Here is a 21,502-nt window from a genome sequence, read left to right on the forward strand (position 1 = left end):
GCGAGTACCCCGTAGAAGTATTCAGGAGACGGCGACACAAGTAGCTATGCAATAACGGCGTATTTCAAAAACATAACACCATACATTTATACTCTTTAGGTTTGAGCTCGCTGCCCAGTTACTGGTATCGTTAATCAAAAACATTACCAACGCTTAGCCAAACGAACTACCGCTGTGTTCGTCCGTAACAACTTGTGCGCATTTGAGATGGCCTTTAATAGGACCAGCGTTTTTTTTTTCAGATTCTACAACATACAATTATTTTTTTTACATACGTCTTCTATGCACACCATTACGACGCTGCATTATGAAGATCGGTCAACGAGTGCCGTTCTAACGAGTCACTGTGTAATGCGATAGTTCGGAACTATCAACATACGCATATGTTAATGTATGCCGTACAGTGTATGAAAGTGTTTAGGGTAGGCAAAGTACATGACATTCGTGCACAGATGTCGCCATCGTGCACAGAGGTCGTCGTAAGCCACCCAGCCAGTTGTCATAAGAGTAGTTGTATGTAAAACTAGTATTATACCTATGCTTGCAGGTAGATGTCCATTAGATACTCGTCTGTCACTTTAAAGCGGTCCCGCTACCGCGATGCGATGTCGACACATTACAAATCCCTTAATCTCTATGTACTTCAGACTCATCGGCGTGCTGACATAATGTACGTATGTATGCGCGGGTATGTGTGTCTTGTATGTCGCATCTGCAAGTAGGTTATGGCGCTACGACAACCTCTACGAAAACCGGGATTTGTAATCCTCTCGGTTGCGCTCTATCTCGTGTAGTTCTGGGCAGTGAGTGCTGCTGCTGCTGCTGCTGCTGCTGCTGCTGCTGCCAGAGGGGAGCACCAGATCGTCAGCGGTCGCTGCGACCGCAGCAGCAGGACTGGCAGAGGCGGCAGCAATATTCGGCCTCCTTCGTTCTTCGAAAACTTGAGATGACAACGGAACGAACCTACTCTGAGCCCGGAGTCGGGCACCGCTTCAAATCGTCATATGCCAGTCTATGAAAGCGGAGTATCACATAAAGCTGTAGCATTGGCGGCGCCGGCGGTGGCAGCAATAACACCACCGCGACTGACATAATGTGCAAATGTGTAATGGGCGTGATGGCAATGGTCGGCGAGGCTCTCGGCCCGCACGTACCCGCCGCAGGCAGACACACACACACACACAAATGCATGATTCTCTAGGTAGACACTGATATTTCGCACGCTAGAAGTATCCGAGCCCGTGAACACATTGCCAGAGGACCGGGCCACATATCGGCTAGGTTAAAACGCCTAGAAAGAAGATGAGCAGGAGGCACCACATGTAGGGCGCACACATGCACATGCACACGAACACACACACACGCATAGAGTTCGACTAGGCACCAGATGGCAGTATGGCGATGAGAGAACGACCAGGTACTTTGATCGGCAACGCGCCCTTCCCGCTTTGTTGGTTGGTTGAGCCGTTCAATGCACCACTGCCTCTGATCGCTGACTGGCTGGCACTTCGTCCTTTCTTCGTTGACGCTCAGCATTTGTCCTCTCATCCATTCTTTTTCTCCATCTATCGCTCTTTATTGCTGCGTTGTCGCTATTTCTACAGCCTTTGCTGCACCGTTGGCTGTTGACATGTGATCGATGCGGTGCAAGGCTCGTTTCGGACGAAACGCTTAGTGTAGCAACGACCGCGTAGTAAGGCCGGTTGTTGCCTGCTCTGTTTCATATGAGCCCGAGACTAGCTTTCGACAACAGCAGTGGCCAAAGCGGCAGCGCCGTCGCCAAACTATCGCAGACCCTCATTGATAGCCACGGAGACACAGAATAAGGAGGCGTGCTCGGACGAAGTGCACACTGTAGACACATTGTCGAATTTGAGCTACTGCTAATGATTTTAATCTACTCCACCCTCCCGTCATACATTACCCCAGGAAGGGACTGAGTGTTGCAGGTCGTTGCTGGAATAACGAATAAGGGGTCTGAAGAAGCAAAACGCCACTCGGCTTAAAATTCGTTGTTGGAAACACCTTGTTGAGGGCACACCTATGTATGTCGATAGCTCTCCTATGAGAAGTTGAGTAACAGTAGAAGAACAACTGGCTTATGAAAATCCCCTGGTAACAAGCGTTTGCTGTTTGGCCAAGTTGCAAAATTCAAGTTCCCCGACTGATCTTTCTGATTTCAGTAAAGAAAGAGAAACGCGATAATATACACCAGCTGAGAACATGGAGATATTCGATCATCGATCATGCAGTGGCGTTTCATAGAAGTGTGGGCTAAGTGGACCCTTTGATACATCAACTTTATATTGAATTTTCCCGTAGTTTATCACAAGATGGACTTGTATCGGCGATCTAGAGCAATACAAGGGAGTAGAAAGCAATAGTAAACATGATGGATGTTGAAAGCGTTCATTTTAACGCTGATTTCGTTCTAATTTTGCAGATGCGCTTGTATACAAGTTGCATTGTCATTCTGTCCTGTCAGTCATATAGCCGTTCACGGCAAGTGACGTAAATAAAAGTCATCTGGCACGTTCTTGGAGGGATGCACCTCAACGCGCACTTTTATGACCGCCTGCTTCATCGATACGACCGCCATCATTAGATGTTAATGGAACGATGCATACAATGATGTAGCAGTTCGTACAATTACAAATCAGCTGTTAAACTGAAATCAAAGAAGGAAAGCTGTGATCCTTTACAATACTTTATATTTGCCCCCCTTTTGAAAGGAATGCAAATCCGCCGAAAAATTCGGCGACGGATTCACCGTCACGCGAATAACTTGCAGCGTTTAAATAGGTGCAGCATTGAGACTTGATACGCAATCAAAGATACGGAACAGACAAGCGCGAGTCTTGTTCGTAGGCATACGCCACCACAGCGACACACAGGCTACCCCACGATATGGGATAGGAGGGGGCGGTAGGGAAGAGATCTGTTGCAAATGAAGTAGTCTATGTTAATATCTGATCGATAGCTGCCGGCTTATGTATGTGTGCGGGGTGTGAATTCGCACAGCATGTTCACAGTCGTAGTGTGTGTCCTTCTCCGGTTTTCTAGGCATAGCTCGGTTAGCATATCTCTCTGAGTATGTACGTGCATACAAGTGAGTGTGTATGTGCATTTGGTCTGGAGCTCATGCGATCTGTGTCTTCCGAGTCGGGGATTATCCAATTGCGGGTTAAGCCCCGGCTTCAGCCAATTTCGCTCATTGCTATCGCATTACAAAGCGACACACACATACACACATGCACGCAGACATACAAATACACACGTCGACAGAACGGGTGCGACAAGCGCTAATAGTGGTGGCGGTGACGAGTGATAGTAGTCGCGAATGAGGTACTATATCGTCATCAAAAAAACGGTGAGGCTGACCCAGGGGGAAAAAGCCAGGAGGGGGGGGGGGGGTACGAACCGCTTAGGAGATAACAGTGCCGCTGCTAACCGTCAGATCGCAGCGAATGATGAGCGTGCATGTTAAGGGAGCAAAGAGCACCAGAGGATGCTGTGGTACCGGGCGCATTGGCATAGGGCGGCGATTTCAGCATGGCCCGATAGAGCGAGTCGTTTATTTACATACAAATCGTACAAAACTTGGCCGGTTTCGTACCAGCCTGTCTGTATACAATTGTGAGTTAATGGCATTAGACGAGATCAGCGCAGTGATTATCGGGGGAATAACGAGCAGCAGTAACAGTAGCAGAAGATATCCGGCCGGCACGATCGGAGCAGGAGGTTAGAGGGCACAAGAAAGCAAAAAGGTCGAAGAGTAAAATGACAATGAAATTTATATGTATCTACGGCCGATTGCATGGATCAATGGCCACCGCCGCCAGCATTATCTCATATATGTGTCGTATACGATTCATCGATACTCGTATTGTGCCTTTGGTGATCTGCGGAAAGCCAAGCGTAAGCTCAAAGCGAGCGATCAAATTTAGCCACTGACAAGCCAGCCTCTTGAGCCTGATTTGATATAGATAACTGGCCTGCGATCGTTATTAAGTCGTTGATGACTATCCCCGTAGGTTTTTGATGTATACCGCGTGTCGCTTTTAGCGTTTTTTAATGAAATTACGCATGTAGCGAATGTCAGTTATAGAATAGTTATAGCCAAATCAATTAAAGCCAATATATCTGCCATTAACCAAAACCGTTGGATAATGATAAGTACCAAATAGCCCTAACTGTGTGTGATACAGGCTGATTATCCATTCTGTGAAAATGATATTGTCCTAATCTACAGGTAGGCACTAAGCACGTCATAATCAACCTCTATGCGTTATTTAAAGATTGAGAATTCTGCCTCGAGGATTGTGTATGCACTCTGCTGTAGTTCAGTAGCAGAGTCTTACTAAAAAAAAACCATACTTTAGTGCCAAATACCAATTACGGTTGCCATCACTCATGTAGTAATAGTTAGCTAATATTACTTGTAAGCTACGTTCAAGCAGACGAACTTCGCCGCTGTTTCTAAAATAGTCTCACTCAATGCAATGCAGAAACACATTGTATGGTGTACAGATCTTGATACAATGTCGGGCTTCGTTGCATGCTAATACGGTGGTGCATTTCAAGCCATACCCACATGAAACCGATAAAAGGCTAGGTAAATCGGATTGAGAGACTAAATATACACATACATACACGGATGGTATCAAGCAGACATGGACATGTGTTTACATCGTTGATCCGTGGTTTGCATACGATTGCAGCACAAAACGAAATCTGAACCACATTGATTTACATGATTGTTATTGTCGAAGCACATTAGCATGAATGCCTGAATGCCGCCCCGCACATTGGCCTGCTTCAGGGCATCTTTGAGTTCGAAACGAAATGCCTTTCCTTCGTTGAATATCTCAAAACATCTAGGCTATGGCCTGCAACCTCATCGCACAGGTGAGGTGTCTCTCTTAGGTTTTTCGCACACGTATCTCCTTCTTGTCCCTTCCCACCTCGTCGACCACCCTCACAAACAGACTTCATGCCTTGAGTTTTACAATATAAGGCAACTTCGCAGCTTTGCGCCTATTGTAGTATAGTTAGGTTGAACCACCGAAGACGACGCCCTCGTTCGGATTGCAATCACTATAGAGCTCATCAATATCGCGGAGATAATCCGTTTTATTAACCTCAATCGATAGAAAATAGGAAGATACGTTCGTACACGATGTGGCCCTATAACCCATCGAATCGACTGCTGATCGGCAGTTAACCTTTGCCATTAGAGTTTAATGGTTAAACCCTTCCTTCTAAGCGTACATATCGTTCAGTTGTCTGCTTGACTGTGTAGGTAGCTTCTCAGCTATGGCAATAAATACCATGAAAAAGGTGTTCAATACGTATTGAACTCTACTGCTACATACAATTATGGGCCCGGGACTAAAACATCATCAGAACAAACTGTTCCATCGTTACATCGCGTATAGTGGCTGGTGAAAGCAACATATCGATTTGGCTTTACTGGCAAGAGTGTTATCGCGAAGCTCAATGACGTACCTATTCTTACAGGTAACGCAGGCCATGTAGGGCTCTGTGTAGGTATAATGTAGTCGAATGTCTAGGATACAGGCGTTCGTGAATAGCGACGAAAAAATGGTTTGTCTATAGGTTTCGTACCTCATATTGTATTTCTATACCATTAACTTATCGTCAATTACTAGCGATATTCAGGATTCTTTTATGCACGTGTCTTGCCCGCGTACACACATTTGGTCCCCCCCTTCCTCTGTCTATGTTAACAAATGGACTTTGCGATGGTTAATAGGATCTATGGAGCGCAGTAGAGCTGGTCATAGTTTCAATGCTGTCAATGTGAATCCTTCCAGGAGGTTGACACACGAAGAAGAATGATCCCTAGAGAAGATCGATATGTGCTGTTCTTGTTGTGACATGGACACGCAGGTACCGCCATATCGTCGACTCCTACTGACATGCATTACAATTGTCTTAGTTAAATACAATAATCAAATATAATAATAAACCAGACCGGCAGAGGACAATCCGGTTAGCAGTAATTTCCCTTCAGTCCTCTCTCGCCGTATCTGCTGTAAGCTATGCCTTTTGTTGTTGATTTTACACTAAAGGGCACAGGCAAGCAGACGGCTGCCGCTGCTCTTCGTTGGTCCACCTATATCTGCATATTTATTCAATATACAAATGCGTATATCGATATAAAGATATATTCTCACACGTAGACCGATCTGGGCAGTACTGTCGCTTGCTCTTGTTACCTTACGCCAGCACAAGCATTGAGAGCAAGCAGATACCCAGTGTGTCTACGGCTGGGCGGATGAGGTTTGCGTATGTTTTCTCTGAGGTGCTGATGCCGCTAGAAGCCACCGAACTAAGTTTCGGTTAGTGGCAGTATATTTGTGGGCTCAGCTTTGCCATGGGTTTCCTACGCAGGCTGAGGTCGGTCAATACAGGCTGACAGCGACGGCCCAACTGACCGATTGCCGCGAATCAGCCGGTCAAGCGGCCAGCATATCGTCACCACAGCTAAGACAGTAATACCGAGCGATAAAAGCACCGCCGAAGCTGTCGCTGTAGCCAACTTCCTCTACTGTTGCTATTCGCGGTTAGCTAAATCACAGCGCAAATAAAGGACGACATCGTTTGTCAATGCAAGGACAAGCGAACTCTGCGTTCTCTAGCCGTCTAGCCCCCGCTCCCCCGGTTTCCCAGAGTCCTCACAGTACTCTTCGAATTCGTTCGAAGGGTCAGGCAAGAAGCTGATCGAAGCGCCTACACGGCCATTGTTTACTAATACTACGAACCTTCCCCGACTGGGACGGGCCAACAGCTCAGTATCATTGAAGACTCAACCAGTCGACCTCGTTTCCTATTATTCGTAGAAGAAATTTCCGCAGTGCGCCATAATCGAGCATAGCATTCCATCATATTAGCGCCGATATAGCAATAGCGCGGACAGATTTTTACGTTCACAATCGCGTCGATTCGTCGGTCGGCGTGTTCATCATAGCGTGTCAAATATAATGTCAGTGTATCTATGTTTCCTTAGCTCTTTTTCCATATTATAGTTAGCATTGCGTCTTTCTTCTGCGGAGACCTATGTCTTTTTTTAAGATATCGGTAACAAAACGAAGCGACGACCCACAAAGAAATGTTGATAACGGTGTTATCAATCCACTACAGCCATATCTATCCAGACAGAAGCTGAATCTTGCTTTGATTTTTGCTATTATTACGAAAAATGTTCCCGTTATAGTCTTCTTTTTCTTGTCTTCTATCTCGATATCGTTATCAGAATGAAACTCACGAGAAGCATCCACAACCGGCACAATGACGATTATTATTATTATTATCAAAGTCCCGCCGTAGGATTCGTCTGCATCGATATCCTTTAAGCGTGAACATACGGAGACACACGCACACACTGACGCTTAAACATACGTGATGTCCTTATCCTTCGATGTGCAAGTGTCAGTGTGCTTTTTGTCGTCGCATTTTTCCAATGGCACAGATCTGTTAGACTCGAACGAAGGATCGTCTGGATGTGCAATCGTATCCAGACACATAAGCGCCGAGCCTATTATATCTGGTCGCCATCATCACCCCCGTGAGCCGTTTCAGCGGCTGTCGACTGCCGTAGTTTTCCTCATATTTTCTTTTCCCAGGAGCAGTGGGGGCGATGCTATTTGAGTAGAATGGAGAAAAAACAGACGAAAAGGGAGGTGCTCGCGCCCGTAGCGTCTAACCGACGTAGTTGTTGCCACTAGTAGTGTAGTAGCTACTATTGCCGCTCTTCGGGCTGCTGTCCCGTGCGACCCGGGCTTGTCATCACACACTCGCCCTCGTCCCGTACGACCACTATATTAGCAGTGGTCCTTTGTGGTCATCGGTGTTCGTCTCTGTCCTTTTGTATTTCCAGTCGTTTTCTGTATGTCCCACTGTGTGTGTGTGTGTACATGTTCCTATTGTGGTAGTGAACGGGCGACAAGGGACCGGTGGAACCGCCACTGCTGCATCTTCTGTATTACCGGACCAGCTAAGGCAATTGGGCGTCTGCAGAGCGGACTAGTGTAGTTTTTGCACCCAGCGATGGTGTTTGTCAGACCGAACTTGCGTACAGGGGAGCTTGCGTACAGAGAGAGGAGATACTATCAAATAATTACATCTTGCCTTGCCGCGACGTCGCTGCCCATCAGGGCAACGATATCAGCTCTACGGCCACTGGTAGATGGACATTGTCGGTACGGAGTCACTGGGAAAGCTAGGAGGAGCGTCGACAGAACGATCTTGCTTGCTTGCCGTAAGCTTGCCGATAGAGATGGCATAAGGCGTACTCTTATAGAGCGAGATCGGTCAAATATACAGACACGCAAACGAATCATGACTACCTTAAACGGTCATTGGTAAAGAGCAACTTTTACACAAATGCTTCATTTTCTATCCTTCTCTCCCCTTCCTTCGACTCCTTTGGATACGTTTGCTGTTTCCCCTAGACGACTCCCATGATGATTTGCTCGCTTCGAGGTCTTGCCGCTTAGTTCTATAAGGGCTCAGCTAACTCGGTTGATTTATATCAACCTTCGTTTCAGCAGTTGGCGTGCAAGCAAGCCCACAGAAAACTCTGTACTGTAGGGGGCCGCGGTGGCTGCTGCGAAGCTTCCAATCGTACGCCGAGTTTGAATGCTAGTCCCGGACCCAGCAGCAGCTTCAGTCCGTTCATAAACCATATCTTTCAATGTGGTCCCGTTGTGCGCGATTCTTCCCAACAAACACGGCACTCTCTTTAAGGCGGCGAACGCCTCGGAGGCGATCCCACCATTTAGCACACACGACACCACTACGGCCTTCCTCAGTCCTCGTACCCTCCCGTGCTTCAATTCTCCCAGCGCTCTGCTTTTTGGCCCTTGATCGGTTTTCGTGCTAGCAAGCCCGCGTTTGTGTGATGGCCTCTACCCTCCACTATTACATGTACATATAATGCATACATGTGAGAGTCAATGCAGGAGAAGGACACGAGAATATTGAATCTCGGCTTTTCCCGTTTCTCTATGGTCTACGTTCTACCGAATGGTAGCCACAACGAAGCTGCTCGCCGTTTGCCGACAAATGAGTTGCCCTCAGTGTATCTGGATGGTATTATATGCCTCAGTATATGATTGTATCTATCGAGATATGCCTTCTCTGAAAAAGGTCAACTAGGCACCTTTGACTCGATAGTTTCATTATCATCCTACCTTCGCCATTATTATTGAATCTACTACAGATTTTATTTTCGTTGTTGCTGATTGTAAAGAAAAGCTTGCCACTGGTTTACCATGCGATAGAACCTGGTCTCAATGCATGTGAGCTTGTGCATTGGGCGAATGAATAATTTACTCAATGACATAAAGGATATAGTTGAAAGCGGAAAAAGTGGGTAAAACTGACAATGGCTGTAGTAGTGTTAAAGGAAGAAATACATGCGTAAACTGTTTGTTGTCCTCGGCCGCGTCTTTTCAGACGGTCTAATTCGTATTAACCCGGGCTAGACTCAAAGCCATACATTCTACATCGTTCATTTAGTTATTCATCCATCCGCAGTCCACAGCAGAACCGGAAGCAGTTAGCCGATTGGGCAGCTGAACTTAAGCAACACCCAAGGGCGAGCTAACACAGACAGAGATGACCGACGCTGAGGCGAGAAAGAGGAAAGGGCATTTTTGAAAACACTATTGAAACTGTTCTCCGAGTCGAGAGACGAGGCAACCATATATATATATATATATATATGTATCAAAGCAGAGGGAGGAAACCCGCTTGATTCACGGTTGATGTGTCACACTGCAACATGCACGTTATAGGTGTGACGCGCGCGACTTTTCGTAAACGCTCTATTAGCTAGTAAGCAAGATAAACCATTCTATCCTTGCAGTACTTTTGCGTGCTCCTCTGAACACGGCGTAACCAACGGGATGTGTGGTCAATTCCTTCTTCTGATCGCCATTTCGGACATCGCTGCGACCACACTGTTCATTCAGCTCTGAATCCTATCCACTTACGAATAAGCCGACCAGAACAGCGAATGAGCTTTTAATTTCTCGATCTGCTTGCCTACGTTATTCTGCATGTTGAGTCGTTATCTACAGGCAGCCAATATACACAAGGAGAACTGCGGGAGAACCTAGTAAGCTACCTTAAAAGTTTGGTCGCGGACACATACATAGAGGCGTAGTATAACAGGGAGTGACACGAAGCTGTATTTAGCCGCAACGCTAGCGCCGAGTCACCGCAGCGTACCAGGCCTGAGATCCTGAAATCGCACCAAAACCAGCGCCCTTCTCGACGGCGGGCGGAAGTGTCCCCACCCAGAGGACTTCCGGTGGGCGACTGGGACGAACTGTCTGCATAGAGTTGCTTGGCTCTAATTTGAGCAGTAAGGGGCGGCAGCCACAGGCGTTAGTCCCAGCGGACACGCGGAACGAGAGAAAAACGAGAACGGACAACGAAGACGACAATGACGCTTGGTCATCATCGTCGTCTTCGTTGTGGTCTTCGTCGTCGCCACGGCGTTACGAGGGGACTTAACTTTCCCTAGCAGTGGCTACTCGGCTAACGTGGCGTAGCCACGCGCGTTGGGTCGGCCGAACAAAACGAGAGCGTCCGAGCATTCAACTTTCCACCTACTCGAGTCGTCAGTCGTCATTTGCGCGACCTAGCCAGCAACCATCTCCTCTCGATCGAGCCTTCCTTCTCAACTCAGATTACGCATATTTCGAACAACTACTACGGCTGCTGCTACTATTACAACAGACTACCACTGCTAAGGAGCGATAAAGGAGACTGGACAACGGACTCCTCCTGTGCTTCACATTGGCGGTTAGGAACTGATTAGCCCAGCTTCAGCCCACCGCTTACAGACATATTTATTTAAGCTGGTCCCGAATCGCGAATTCTACCTGGTTGTCGAGTTTCGATAGACGGCTAAATGTCGCCATATGAGGCGATACATACCCAGGCGTAGCAATACGCACGTGCACGGACGCATGTAGACACTTCTTGCGCGAACGGGCTCCCGCTATGTAAACTGATACCGCCGTATCGCACCAACCAATAATAACACCCATATACAACAGCTCCTGAATCTATAAATGAATAAAGCAATGACCAGAGCAATCGCGTCATCTTGATATATATGTGCAGATTTGTTTGAAAGGACTGCCTTCTTCTCGGCCATAGGGATTGGAAAGCAGCCACTCTAAACGACATTCGATCCCTGTCAGCTGAAGGCTGTAACTTGGGCTGCAATGGCGGGTGTACAGTTAGAAATAGAATCAAAGAATGAACAAACTGTTCTGTGGGAACAAAGAACTTCATTTAAGGGTTGACATGCTCGAAATGAAGTTCACATTTGAAAGTGATGGCTGGACATAGCTGGATGTTGAATAGAGGAATCAATCTCAACGAAACCAGTTAGCCGAGCAGACCCCAGTTGACAATGAAACGTTCGCTATGTTTATATTGTTGACCAGTGTAAGCTATTTAGATCTAGCAGGTGTAATGTTTTATATTGATCTCAACTAAAATTAAAACAGAGAGTTAAATTGTGTGACGAGAGCTGCTAGCGTATCAGGTCTCAAGCAATCTTTATATTGATTTTAGGGAGTCTTTTATGAGACGATTTAACAGGTTCGTCAACTTGGATTAGTTGACAAATTGCATAATGGACTCTTCGACTGTTGTGTGACTTCGAGTGATCGCGTCAAAGAAGATTCGCTCGTGCCCCCTCTTTGCCTCCGACTCGTGTTTACAATAATCGACACCCCTCTCTGAGCGGTTATGCCCTTCGCAGTTCGACCAGCAACAAGTCACGCAGCCATTATCCCTAGTTCCTCTAATAGGCACGCCGAACTCATCGAAAGCATTATTTAACATCGTACATGTGTTGCCGTCGCTCGAGTTCGCGCTTATTAAACTGAATCCATTTAGCCTATGTGGACCGAGACGCGTCTCACGGCATCCGAACACATATCACACGTATGTATGTTCCCGTGTCGTGTGAACTATCGACTATTATATTGGCACCCGTCTATTAGAAGGTATATTACCTCAGCTCAGGTAAAGCAGGAGATCGCAGACACGTTCGGGCTACTGTGGTCTCGATCGCTAAGGCGATCGATGACTGCCATTGTTCCATGCTTGAACTCCCCAGTTCACAGCAAGCGGATGTCGCCGTAAGAGCACAGGTCTACAGCAACGCCTATGAGGAGACAAAAATAGACGAGAAAACTAACATAACGCCCAGCGGAAAAGGCAGGGAGAGGGGAAAAAATAACTACACTAAGGACCGTACGTGGCCGCTAGCCCAGTCTTTTAGGACGACGCAGGTCTAGCGTGCTACGGTGAGGTTTCATGGCTCAACGCGCACGTCGCCAATGTACTTTGTGAAAGGTCACTGTCTCAGCAATGGGTCGCCAGTTATCGCACATTTCATATTGATAATCCTGAAGTTTATCGGAATTTTCAATGGCACCATGGGAGAGTGCAGCTTCAACTCGGCTATAACGGTATACAAAAGTGGATGGCAGCAATCTATTACTACTTGTCCTAAATTCGTCACTGCGCCCTCTCCTTGGGATAGCCCCAACTAAATACAAGCAATCAGTTAGCAGCAAACTTGGCCAATCTAGAAGCAAACATTGATCGTTATATAGGCCATACACCCAGTAAGACAATTAATGGGTCAAAAATAACTAGCACACCGACATTTATACGAGGGAAAACGTCCAATCAAGAGCACGGTGGCACGATTTATATTTGTCATCGTACTAACAGTAGACTGAACAACACGGCAAGAAATGTGCAAATGCTGGGTACGTTAGATTAGGTCTCAACGATCTCGTTATCAGCCAAAACATTACGAACATCGGCAGGGTTATACGAATCAGCCGAAGATGTAACAGTATATTTGCAATTTCCTCGAGAATATAGTCACTGCAAATCTTGCTGTTACCTACCAACACATTCACGCGGGAACTCAAATACACAGACACATAAGCATCCCCATACGAAGGTTTCGATTGTGTAGCTCCTGTAGCAGTCGGGTGTGACTTATTGAGCGTTGGCATTGTTGTCTCCAAAGACCAATAACATCCTCAGCCCCCACTGAACGGGAAATACAGATTTTCTTCTTCTATGACGATATATTTCGTCGAGGCTATCTTTGGTTTCGGCCGCAGCCACTATTTATTGGCGCTCCGCGCGCAATTGTCTCATCGGATTGTTTTTCTATCCCTCTCCATTTGCTCACACCATCAGCCCTCTGTATTTTTTTCGTCTCTTCCCCTTGTTGAAGGCAACGAGTCAAACAGCAAACGAGATTGAATCAGGCTCAGCCGTTCGGCGCTGGCGTCAGCCATAGCAACTCATAGTCGACTTGAACGACGCCAGCGATTGACTCAATCAGGTCGGGATTAGGATCAGGAGGTGGCGGCGGCGCTGCGATAAACTCCTGCCGGGAGAATTTCACTCAGGGTGTCCATCTAGCCAGTCTGTGTGCCCCTGTCTCCGGCAAGCTTCTCCCAGCCTATTCCGCTAGCCCCTGCGCGTTGTTGATTAGTGGCCGACAAGCGTACAACAATAGCTGTGCCGCAACGAAGCCGCTTGGTCGCTCGTTGGCCGCTTTCCCGTTTGTTTGCCTGGCTGGCTGGCTGGCTGGCTATCCGCTTACCAGTCCGCAATCCGCAGTCGGTGGTCGTCGTCGGTTCTAGGTGAAGCGGTAGAACCGGTGGGACTTAATAAAGCAGAATTGAGACTGGCCCCCCGCCGGGCTCAACTCAGTTCAGCCCACTTCATAATGGCTTTTCTCCGCAGGTGACGACGACGACGACAACAACGACAACGAGACTCTGAGCAAACTTAGAGAAGGTCGCGTCGGTGGTAAGAGAAGAGAAAATATTACTCGTTGACGCTCCGTTCTCCCGGGAAATAAGTACCGGGTGAACTAGCACGAAAAAATATAAGTAGAAGATTACACCGAGAAAGGACGACTGTGTTTGCTTGTTTGGACCGCTTATAGAGAATAAGCCGGACGCAGCAGCTATTCTTATAGGTTTATCTCGTTTTCGTGGAAAAATCATACTAAAAATAACATTGACAATATTTTTTTGTCTAATCGGGAATTGAGCGACTGTAAATTGAACGTTCGCAAAAAAAGGCTCGTGCTCAAAACACGAATTTACTCGAGTAAATGAAACGCACTTACAATTGCATATATATATATATATATAAAACTGAAAAGTCGGCGGACTTGGTTACGTATGTGACCAGAAGGAAATCATCTCACATAAACAGTATAGAAAGCTGCTAGCAGTATGCGGCTATATCATGCAGTATGACATCGCGCTCCTGGAAAGAAAGAACATCCTTAAATAAATGGTACCGCAATACGCGGCTACTCTGCGCTTGTAGAATAGTGGCAAACGAAAACAAAACTGTGCATGTTCGCATACAATAGATCCTTAATGCACAGCGTTTTTCACTCCTACTTCTGTATGGTGTTGTTAAAGGACTCACCAAACCTTCGCAGTTCAAGCGGGTGCGAAAATTCTGCAGGCATCCCATTGAATGTTGGCTGCGGTGTCCTGTTGCTAGGTGACGTGTCCTGTTGATCTTGGCTATCTGGGGGCGCAGGAGACGTGTGGCCACTGATGGGACTTCGCTCTTTGTCCACCACCACCACTTGTTTAGTTACCTGTTCTTCCACATCGACAACATCTCTTTCCTCGTCCTCAGCCGCCTCTACCAAGCTGTCCTCTTTTTTCTGAGCGGCTTCCGTCGGCAGGTCGAGAATGTCCTTCACTGAGAAGCTCGACTTTTTCGGTTTATCGTCCGTCGACTCCATCTTATCCTCGTCAGCTAGATTGCCTCGTTCAGGATTGGCCATCGCCATAGCTAGTAGACGCTGTTGTTCCGTCCATGCGGCTTGGATAAGGGCACGGCGAAGTGCCGAAACGTACGCAATATTTTGAAGTGAGATAGGAAGCATTCTGTATTTTACCGAACGGAAATTCGCGACTGCTTTTCGTCGTGAATCGTCGCTGTTCGCTTCAACGGCTTATCCTTGTCTTGTGGAACCGCTGCCGTTGTGTGAGTTACACAAACACTGAATAATTTCGAAATCAACTCCGAGGGCTTCCAGCGTATTCAGTTCACGACATTTTTATAGCTGAAGCCGGCGTTGACGATGCTTGCTTGAACCACTTGGACTGCAGCCGTTCCTGTACAAAACCTGTTACTGTAAGGTGGTAAATGATATTGTTGTACCCTGCGTTACCACCATGTAAAATTAGAGCACCGCGTAAAGTGGTTTCAACACACCGCACAGGCTGAAAACACAACTGCTAGTTAACGATATTAGTCTGTTATTAAAATTTGATTACTGTTTTCCTGCTCAATTGGTTACCCTGAAAGAATAAAACTTCACTTCTCCTTCGACTTCACTTCGTTCGGATGGTGCTTGAGCACTAGTTGAACAATTATGGCATCGGCAATGTACTCTGAGGCGTATCTTAGTAATGCGTGGTACACTATTGTATCTTGGGCACACGCACTGTGTCGATAGCTGGGCGCTCTGCCTCTATCAAGCACCGCGCCGAGTACTTAGCCAAACGAGTCCTCCGTTGCTTGTACGGCGACGAACGACGATACTTTGAGCGACGTACTCGAAAAGTCAAAAAGCCTCTTGAGCTGGAGAGATGAAAAAGAGCCAAACAGGTATGACAAACGCTGAGCGCTGTGGCGATTGGTCGGAGAGCAAAAAAGCCCCGCCCCGTCAAGTGCACTCGGCGCGGTGGGCGGTCTTAGGCTCGAGGGTGGCGCCTGGTGCTAATCGGGAGAGGGCGCGAGTGGATCCCCACCCGCCTACACCACCCTGCCCTACACACTGGACTAGGCTGGCCTGCAGCACACCGAGTGATCCGGGACAATCCGACCCGGAGGCTGCTTGTGTTTTCGGATAGGGCGAGGGGGAGGTGGGGGTAAGGTTCGGGCGGGCCCACAAAGAAGTAACGGTGCAGGCCCTTCTTTGCCCAAACGACGACGAAGACACCGTCGCCGGTGCCGCCGCTGTTGTCGTCGCGAAAGGCCCACCGTACTCGCCCTAAGAAGCCAAGAACCAGCCAGCCCGCCTGCCTGCCTGCCAAGCTCAGTGCTAAGAGTAAGGAACAACTGTAAAAGAAACAAGGAGGAAGGAAGGACCTAGAGAAGCAGCCATGTCGCTCGCCGCCGCCGCCGCCGCTTCCGCCGGTGCTGCCGCCGCTTCCGCCGCCGCCGCCGCCGCCGTCGCCAGGACCGAGTGAGGACTGCCGCCAGGCCACCACGACTGGCCAACGGCCAGTAACAGTAGTGGTAGCGAACGAAAAGACTCATACATAGACGAAAAAAAAAAGGTAGAGTACAGAGTGGCAGAGTAGAAAAGTGGTGGAGTCCCTGCCGTCGGCGATGACAACAACGACTGGAGCAACAACGATGGCGACGGCAGGCCACAGCAACAGCAGTAACACTAACAGAAGTGGTATGTGTAAAGCGGCTGCTGCAACTAGGAACAAGGCCTTTTTCTGCTCTTTGCTCCTGGTGCCGGCGTTGCATTTCATATGGCCCTCCGGATCATAAGGGTGACAATAGGAGATCGACAAAGTCTGCCGACTAGTAAATAACGAGCGAGAAACCACAGGCTGTTGGAAGCTGTATCCGCGACAGCAGCAGAAACATCGGGGATCGCCAAGGCATCATTCTGCGATGACGGCCATCTCCAGCAGCAGCGCTAACTAGTACCACCATTATAGAATAACTATGCATGCACTATATAATATGTACTAGCCGGTCGGTTACCTTGACTATCCAGACTTGGTCGTAGTTCATCCGGGCGACAGTGTTGCTGCCGCCGCCGCCGTCCGCAGTTAGCCGAGGTAGCTAACTGGCTGTCGTCAGTAGAGTCGACAGGGACGACATATGCTGTGTTCGTTGGCCGCCATCGTAGCTTGTAGAAAAACCTTCGCCCGTTTACGCCTATGCAGGCGATGTCGCTAGATTCCTCAAAGGGGAATAACAGACACGAGATGAATCGTGCTCTCGCCGTCCGTTACTCTATTATTCTACATGTCTAGGGGTGCGCCTCCGTCAGTACATCTGTTGATCGTACTACTAAGTGAGTGAGTAATCGATAAGCATGTCGATCGTTGTAGCGTCGCTGTACAGCTTGTCGAAAGCGCGGTTGGAACGTGTTGCGGACTTACAGCAGCAGCAGCAGAGAGGAACAACGACGAGAAGATGCGAAAATATCAGCGACGTCAACGATGCGGTCGATATCAAGACATCGATCCTGGTCGACGCGACCAGGATCGATCTATAAGTATAGATTAATAGCGAATAAGCAGCGACTGGTCATCCTTATGTGAACGCTTCCGCCATAAGGATATCCACGGACTGGTCGAACATTTGACACACTATTGAACCCTAGCAGCGACGAATTCGTAGGCATTGGCATTTCTCAAAGACGACGTGGCCTACGAGTAGGTACGGTGTTAAGCGTTTTGCTCGACGATCGAAATCCCAGCACACAGACATATTTCAATATATACAGTATAGATGTATTGATATCCTCTCTACAAGACCTCGTAAGTGTTCGTCTTCTATGATCATTGGATTATTTCAAGGGGTGCACTTTTGTTCCCCATTTCAAACAGTTGTCATACAATACAACCTCTAAAATCATCCTTGCTGTTTCCTAGTGGAGAGTAAAGGAGTCACTCGTTTAGGAACTTCAAAACGATGTATTTAGGTCGTTGACAATCATTTCTGAGACATACTTCGGTAAAAATAAGCTTACATTTAATTGTTGCACTTACTCCAAAATTAGTATCCCATCATTTACATTCGCTAATGTATATCGAGCGCTTCATCACATGACACATGGAGTGTTACGTTTGGGTAATGCCCTCACACTTTATATGCATATATATATATATATATATATATATATATATATATATATATATATATATATATATATATATATACATGTGTGTAAATGTCGATGTGGGGCACAAACAAGTGTACCGGCTTGTACGCCCATAAAGTAACTGGACCCTTCTTTCTTTCTGTGAGTCCTGGATATTCACACGGCTGCTGACTACTATGGAGAGGGCAAGCTCCCCAATCAACCGCAAGAGGCTGGGCCATTTTTCCCAAGATACGGCTTGAGCCTCGGAGAAACAACGCTGGAAGAGCAAAGGCTGATCTGGCGACAGAAACAACCTCTAACCTACCATCATGACCGCTATTCACTGGATACCCCATTCGTCCGTTTATCCCCCCCCCCCGTCTCTCTGTAGGCTAGGCTTGTGTCATCCTTCCAGGTCCTGCCCTCTTGCTAACGCAAAATAGACGCCGCAGAATAGCGGACAGCGCTCCGTTGAGACGAGCACATCGGACGCATATTCGTTTTACAAGGGCCATATGACCCCGGGCCTACCCGGGGACCGTCGGCCGGTCGACGAGAGAGTTAGTCGCGCAGGACCAAAGCAAGGGAGGCCAGAGGGCCGTTCCGTGAGATAAGGGCCTAGAACACAATAGCTTCCCGCTAGCGAGAGAACCGATCCAACGGCGGCGATCAGCCTCTTCTTGCATAAAAGAGGAACTCACAGGCTTCATAGCTTCCTTGTGGAAGGCACCGGCGGCCACTGTGGCAACGACCGACAATTGTTCTTATACAAGGCTCGAGCTTGGCCTGAAATTCTGCCACCAAAAGGTGATGAAATAAACGCTTTCTCATGATATGACCACCAGCAAGATCGTTATAAGCATTACTGTTTTGCGTGAAACAAGCATAACACATGCATTTGTATGTGTGTATGCGTCTGGCTAAGTGAGAGAAGCTGTGTTTGATAGAGAAACTTAAAGTTTTTTCACACATGAGCTGAAAGTGCTGAGCGTAACACAAAACAGTAAATCATTCATGCGAACTGTGAATTGGGGTACTCGGCAGCTGCTGACAAAAAAAACTCGCTTTCATATTCTATAGCATATATGTACTGCGCGGTCTATTTACTGAGCCTTTTTTTGTAAATAATTGTACCTGCTTTCTATAAAAATACAACAAATGACATTTAACGCAATTGAGCAAGACTAGTTATCCTCAATAAAAACACTGGTTATTTCTAATTTTTTGTGCTTTTACTTTCTCATGCTATATTTGATATTTCTAGACAATTTAACATCTTAGTGAGATACACGTTTCCATATTATTCATTATGAACATAGAACGAGGGGCATCTACAACTATTGCGTATGTACGGGCTAATTTATACATAAACGATACGGATTTACTGAATGCGTGTCATGGTCGTGCCCGGAGCTCACCTGCAACATCACACACATTGCCGTTTGCCGTTCACGCATTAACTTCAACTTTTAACTTGACCTTATCTTGTCATACGCGCCGGTTTTTCATGTCGGGCTGCATGTCCTACTGTGGCTATACGAGCCACCTATGTCATAGCAGACAAAAACTGCATCCGGTTCCCCCGATCGTCTTATAAGAAGCCCTCCACCCAACGTTTGTGTTTTATCATATGCCCATTCTTTTCGGATTGTACGCTTTGTATTGTAACACGGAATAAGCGTCAATGCTTCTTCGTCGCGTTTACGCAGCCTTTACGCTTCAGGTCGCTGTCAGTACACCCGACCAGCGCTATAAGCAAATGTTTCCTAACTTACGCTTCAACTAAAAAGGGGTCTACGGTTGTCGCTTCGACAACACCGCGAAGGCGATGTAATGCCTAGCTATCTGCTTGGTGCAGTCCACCAGCTACAGCAATGGCGAGACACATTTCAAAAAACAGGAAATTGCTTTTTCCCTCATCTTGTATCTGCTCCATTGGCACCTTTGCATTTCCTTGAGCTTCGACAGAGTCCATATGATGACTCCCGGACATCGTGCGGCAGCTTCTTCACCTTAGCGTCACTTGGTCCCAGTTCCCTCTGCTGATGCGAACAAACGGTCTGTAGATGGCTGTTCCTTTGCGCGCCTGTGATGGTCTTAATGCGACGTTGTCCTTACTAGACACATGTAAAGTGACGCAAGAAAATAAATAATCGGCAGCGTCCGCTGGAATATTTTTGGATAATTTGCTTGCATTTATCCACTAACCAAATCAGCCAAAATCTTCACTAGCTGCATCCTGGGCAGCAGCTGCACTTCACTTTAAATACGAATAGGCGTGGAAGTATACCGGTCTCGGAGGTAGTCGGGCAAGCCGATTATCCCTTGAAGATTGACGATTTGAGTCGGCAGTAGACTTTCTTTATTTGTTTGTCTAATCGCCCGGTTTAATTGTGGAGGACAGTTCATATTATCGCTTTATGTTTTCCTTAGAAATTAGAGCGTCCTCCGTTCGAAGAACGGTTATGCGATCACCGCGACGTATAGGGAGCGACTCGGTTCTATGTAGATGAAATAAGTGTGGAAAAATTAATTCATATAGCATCTTCCATAGGGTCGTTTTCAAGATGAAATCTGCTGCCATTCGATAAAATTTACTAGCCAATAGTACATGTACCTATCTATGTGGTATACGAACTGTGTTGTACAATTTCCATACCATCCCGGCATAATAATAACAACAACTGGCCAAAAACATAATAGGTACATAATAGTTTCTAACTATGCAGAGAAGCAGTGGCTCTCGTCAATTAGCGGAAAGAACAAGCGTTCGAACGGTCAAAATCCTAGTAAGTAAAACTGCGTATTTGAAAGAGTACTGATACGGTTGTTTCCACATTCTGGGATCATTTTTAATTTCTTTTTCAGTTCTAATCCTTTGCTAAGTAAGTAATAAGTAGGAAATAAGATTCATAGGTATTACGGTTACAGGTAAAGCAAACCGAGCACGCTAAGGGAATCCGACCACCTCTTGATCTTTGTGGACATTTTTCCCTTGCTGAATAAATCATCAGTTGAAAATAGCCGGTTGGCGACGTTCCAGGCCCGCACACATCAGACTTCCTTATCCTGTCGACCACAGTGGTCTGAAATGGCACAGGCATCATGTATTGAAAGAGCCTTCCGTATGAATATCCTTTAGGAGAATGTCTATTGACTCCTGCCTGCAGCAGTAGCCAGCGCAGGACATCATACTAATCGCATGAATTTCATTGAGCGATATGTCCACTCGAGTGGAGTCTCTCGATAAGCACATCAAGAACGTACCCTCGACTTATGGCATGGCGGCATTCTCGAACACGTTATAAATTTGAAAGAGTTAATCTTCTTGCGCAACACCCGTTGCAACTTTACCTATACGATGAGGTAATGTTAACGATATGCAGTGAATCGTCCGGATTTCGGAGACAGCAGTAGTTAAATCGTCATACTTCACTGAATTGGAAATGGAAAAGATTTGCCGTACGTTATTACGGCTGGTGTAAACGCAAGTGAGCTATTATTTTTAGCTAACGAGATCAGTTGAATGTATTGTAGAAC

General features: G+C 46.9%; 1 protein-coding gene across 2 annotated transcripts in view; it reads right to left on the bottom strand.

Annotated features, from left to right (window-relative positions):
* The window catches only part of LOC111246832 (uncharacterized), a 25,492-nt gene extending 9,746 nt beyond the window's left edge, over nucleotides 1-15,746 (bottom strand). For both annotated transcript variants that reach the window (XM_022797081.2, XM_022797080.2), the window contains exon 1: nucleotides 14,536-15,746. In XM_022797081.2, the coding sequence (XP_022652816.1) occupies nucleotides 14,536-15,007 (472 nt within the window). In that variant the 5' untranslated portion in view covers nucleotides 15,008-15,746. The remainder of the gene's footprint in view (nucleotides 1-14,535) is intronic.
* Between the last annotated feature and the right edge of the window lie 5,756 nt (nucleotides 15,747-21,502).

Source organism: Varroa destructor, unplaced genomic scaffold (assembly GCF_002443255.2).
Source record: "Varroa destructor unplaced genomic scaffold, Vdes_3.0 BEIS01000003.1, whole genome shotgun sequence".
In the NCBI taxonomy this organism is placed as follows: Eukaryota; Metazoa; Arthropoda; class Arachnida; order Mesostigmata; family Varroidae; genus Varroa; species Varroa destructor.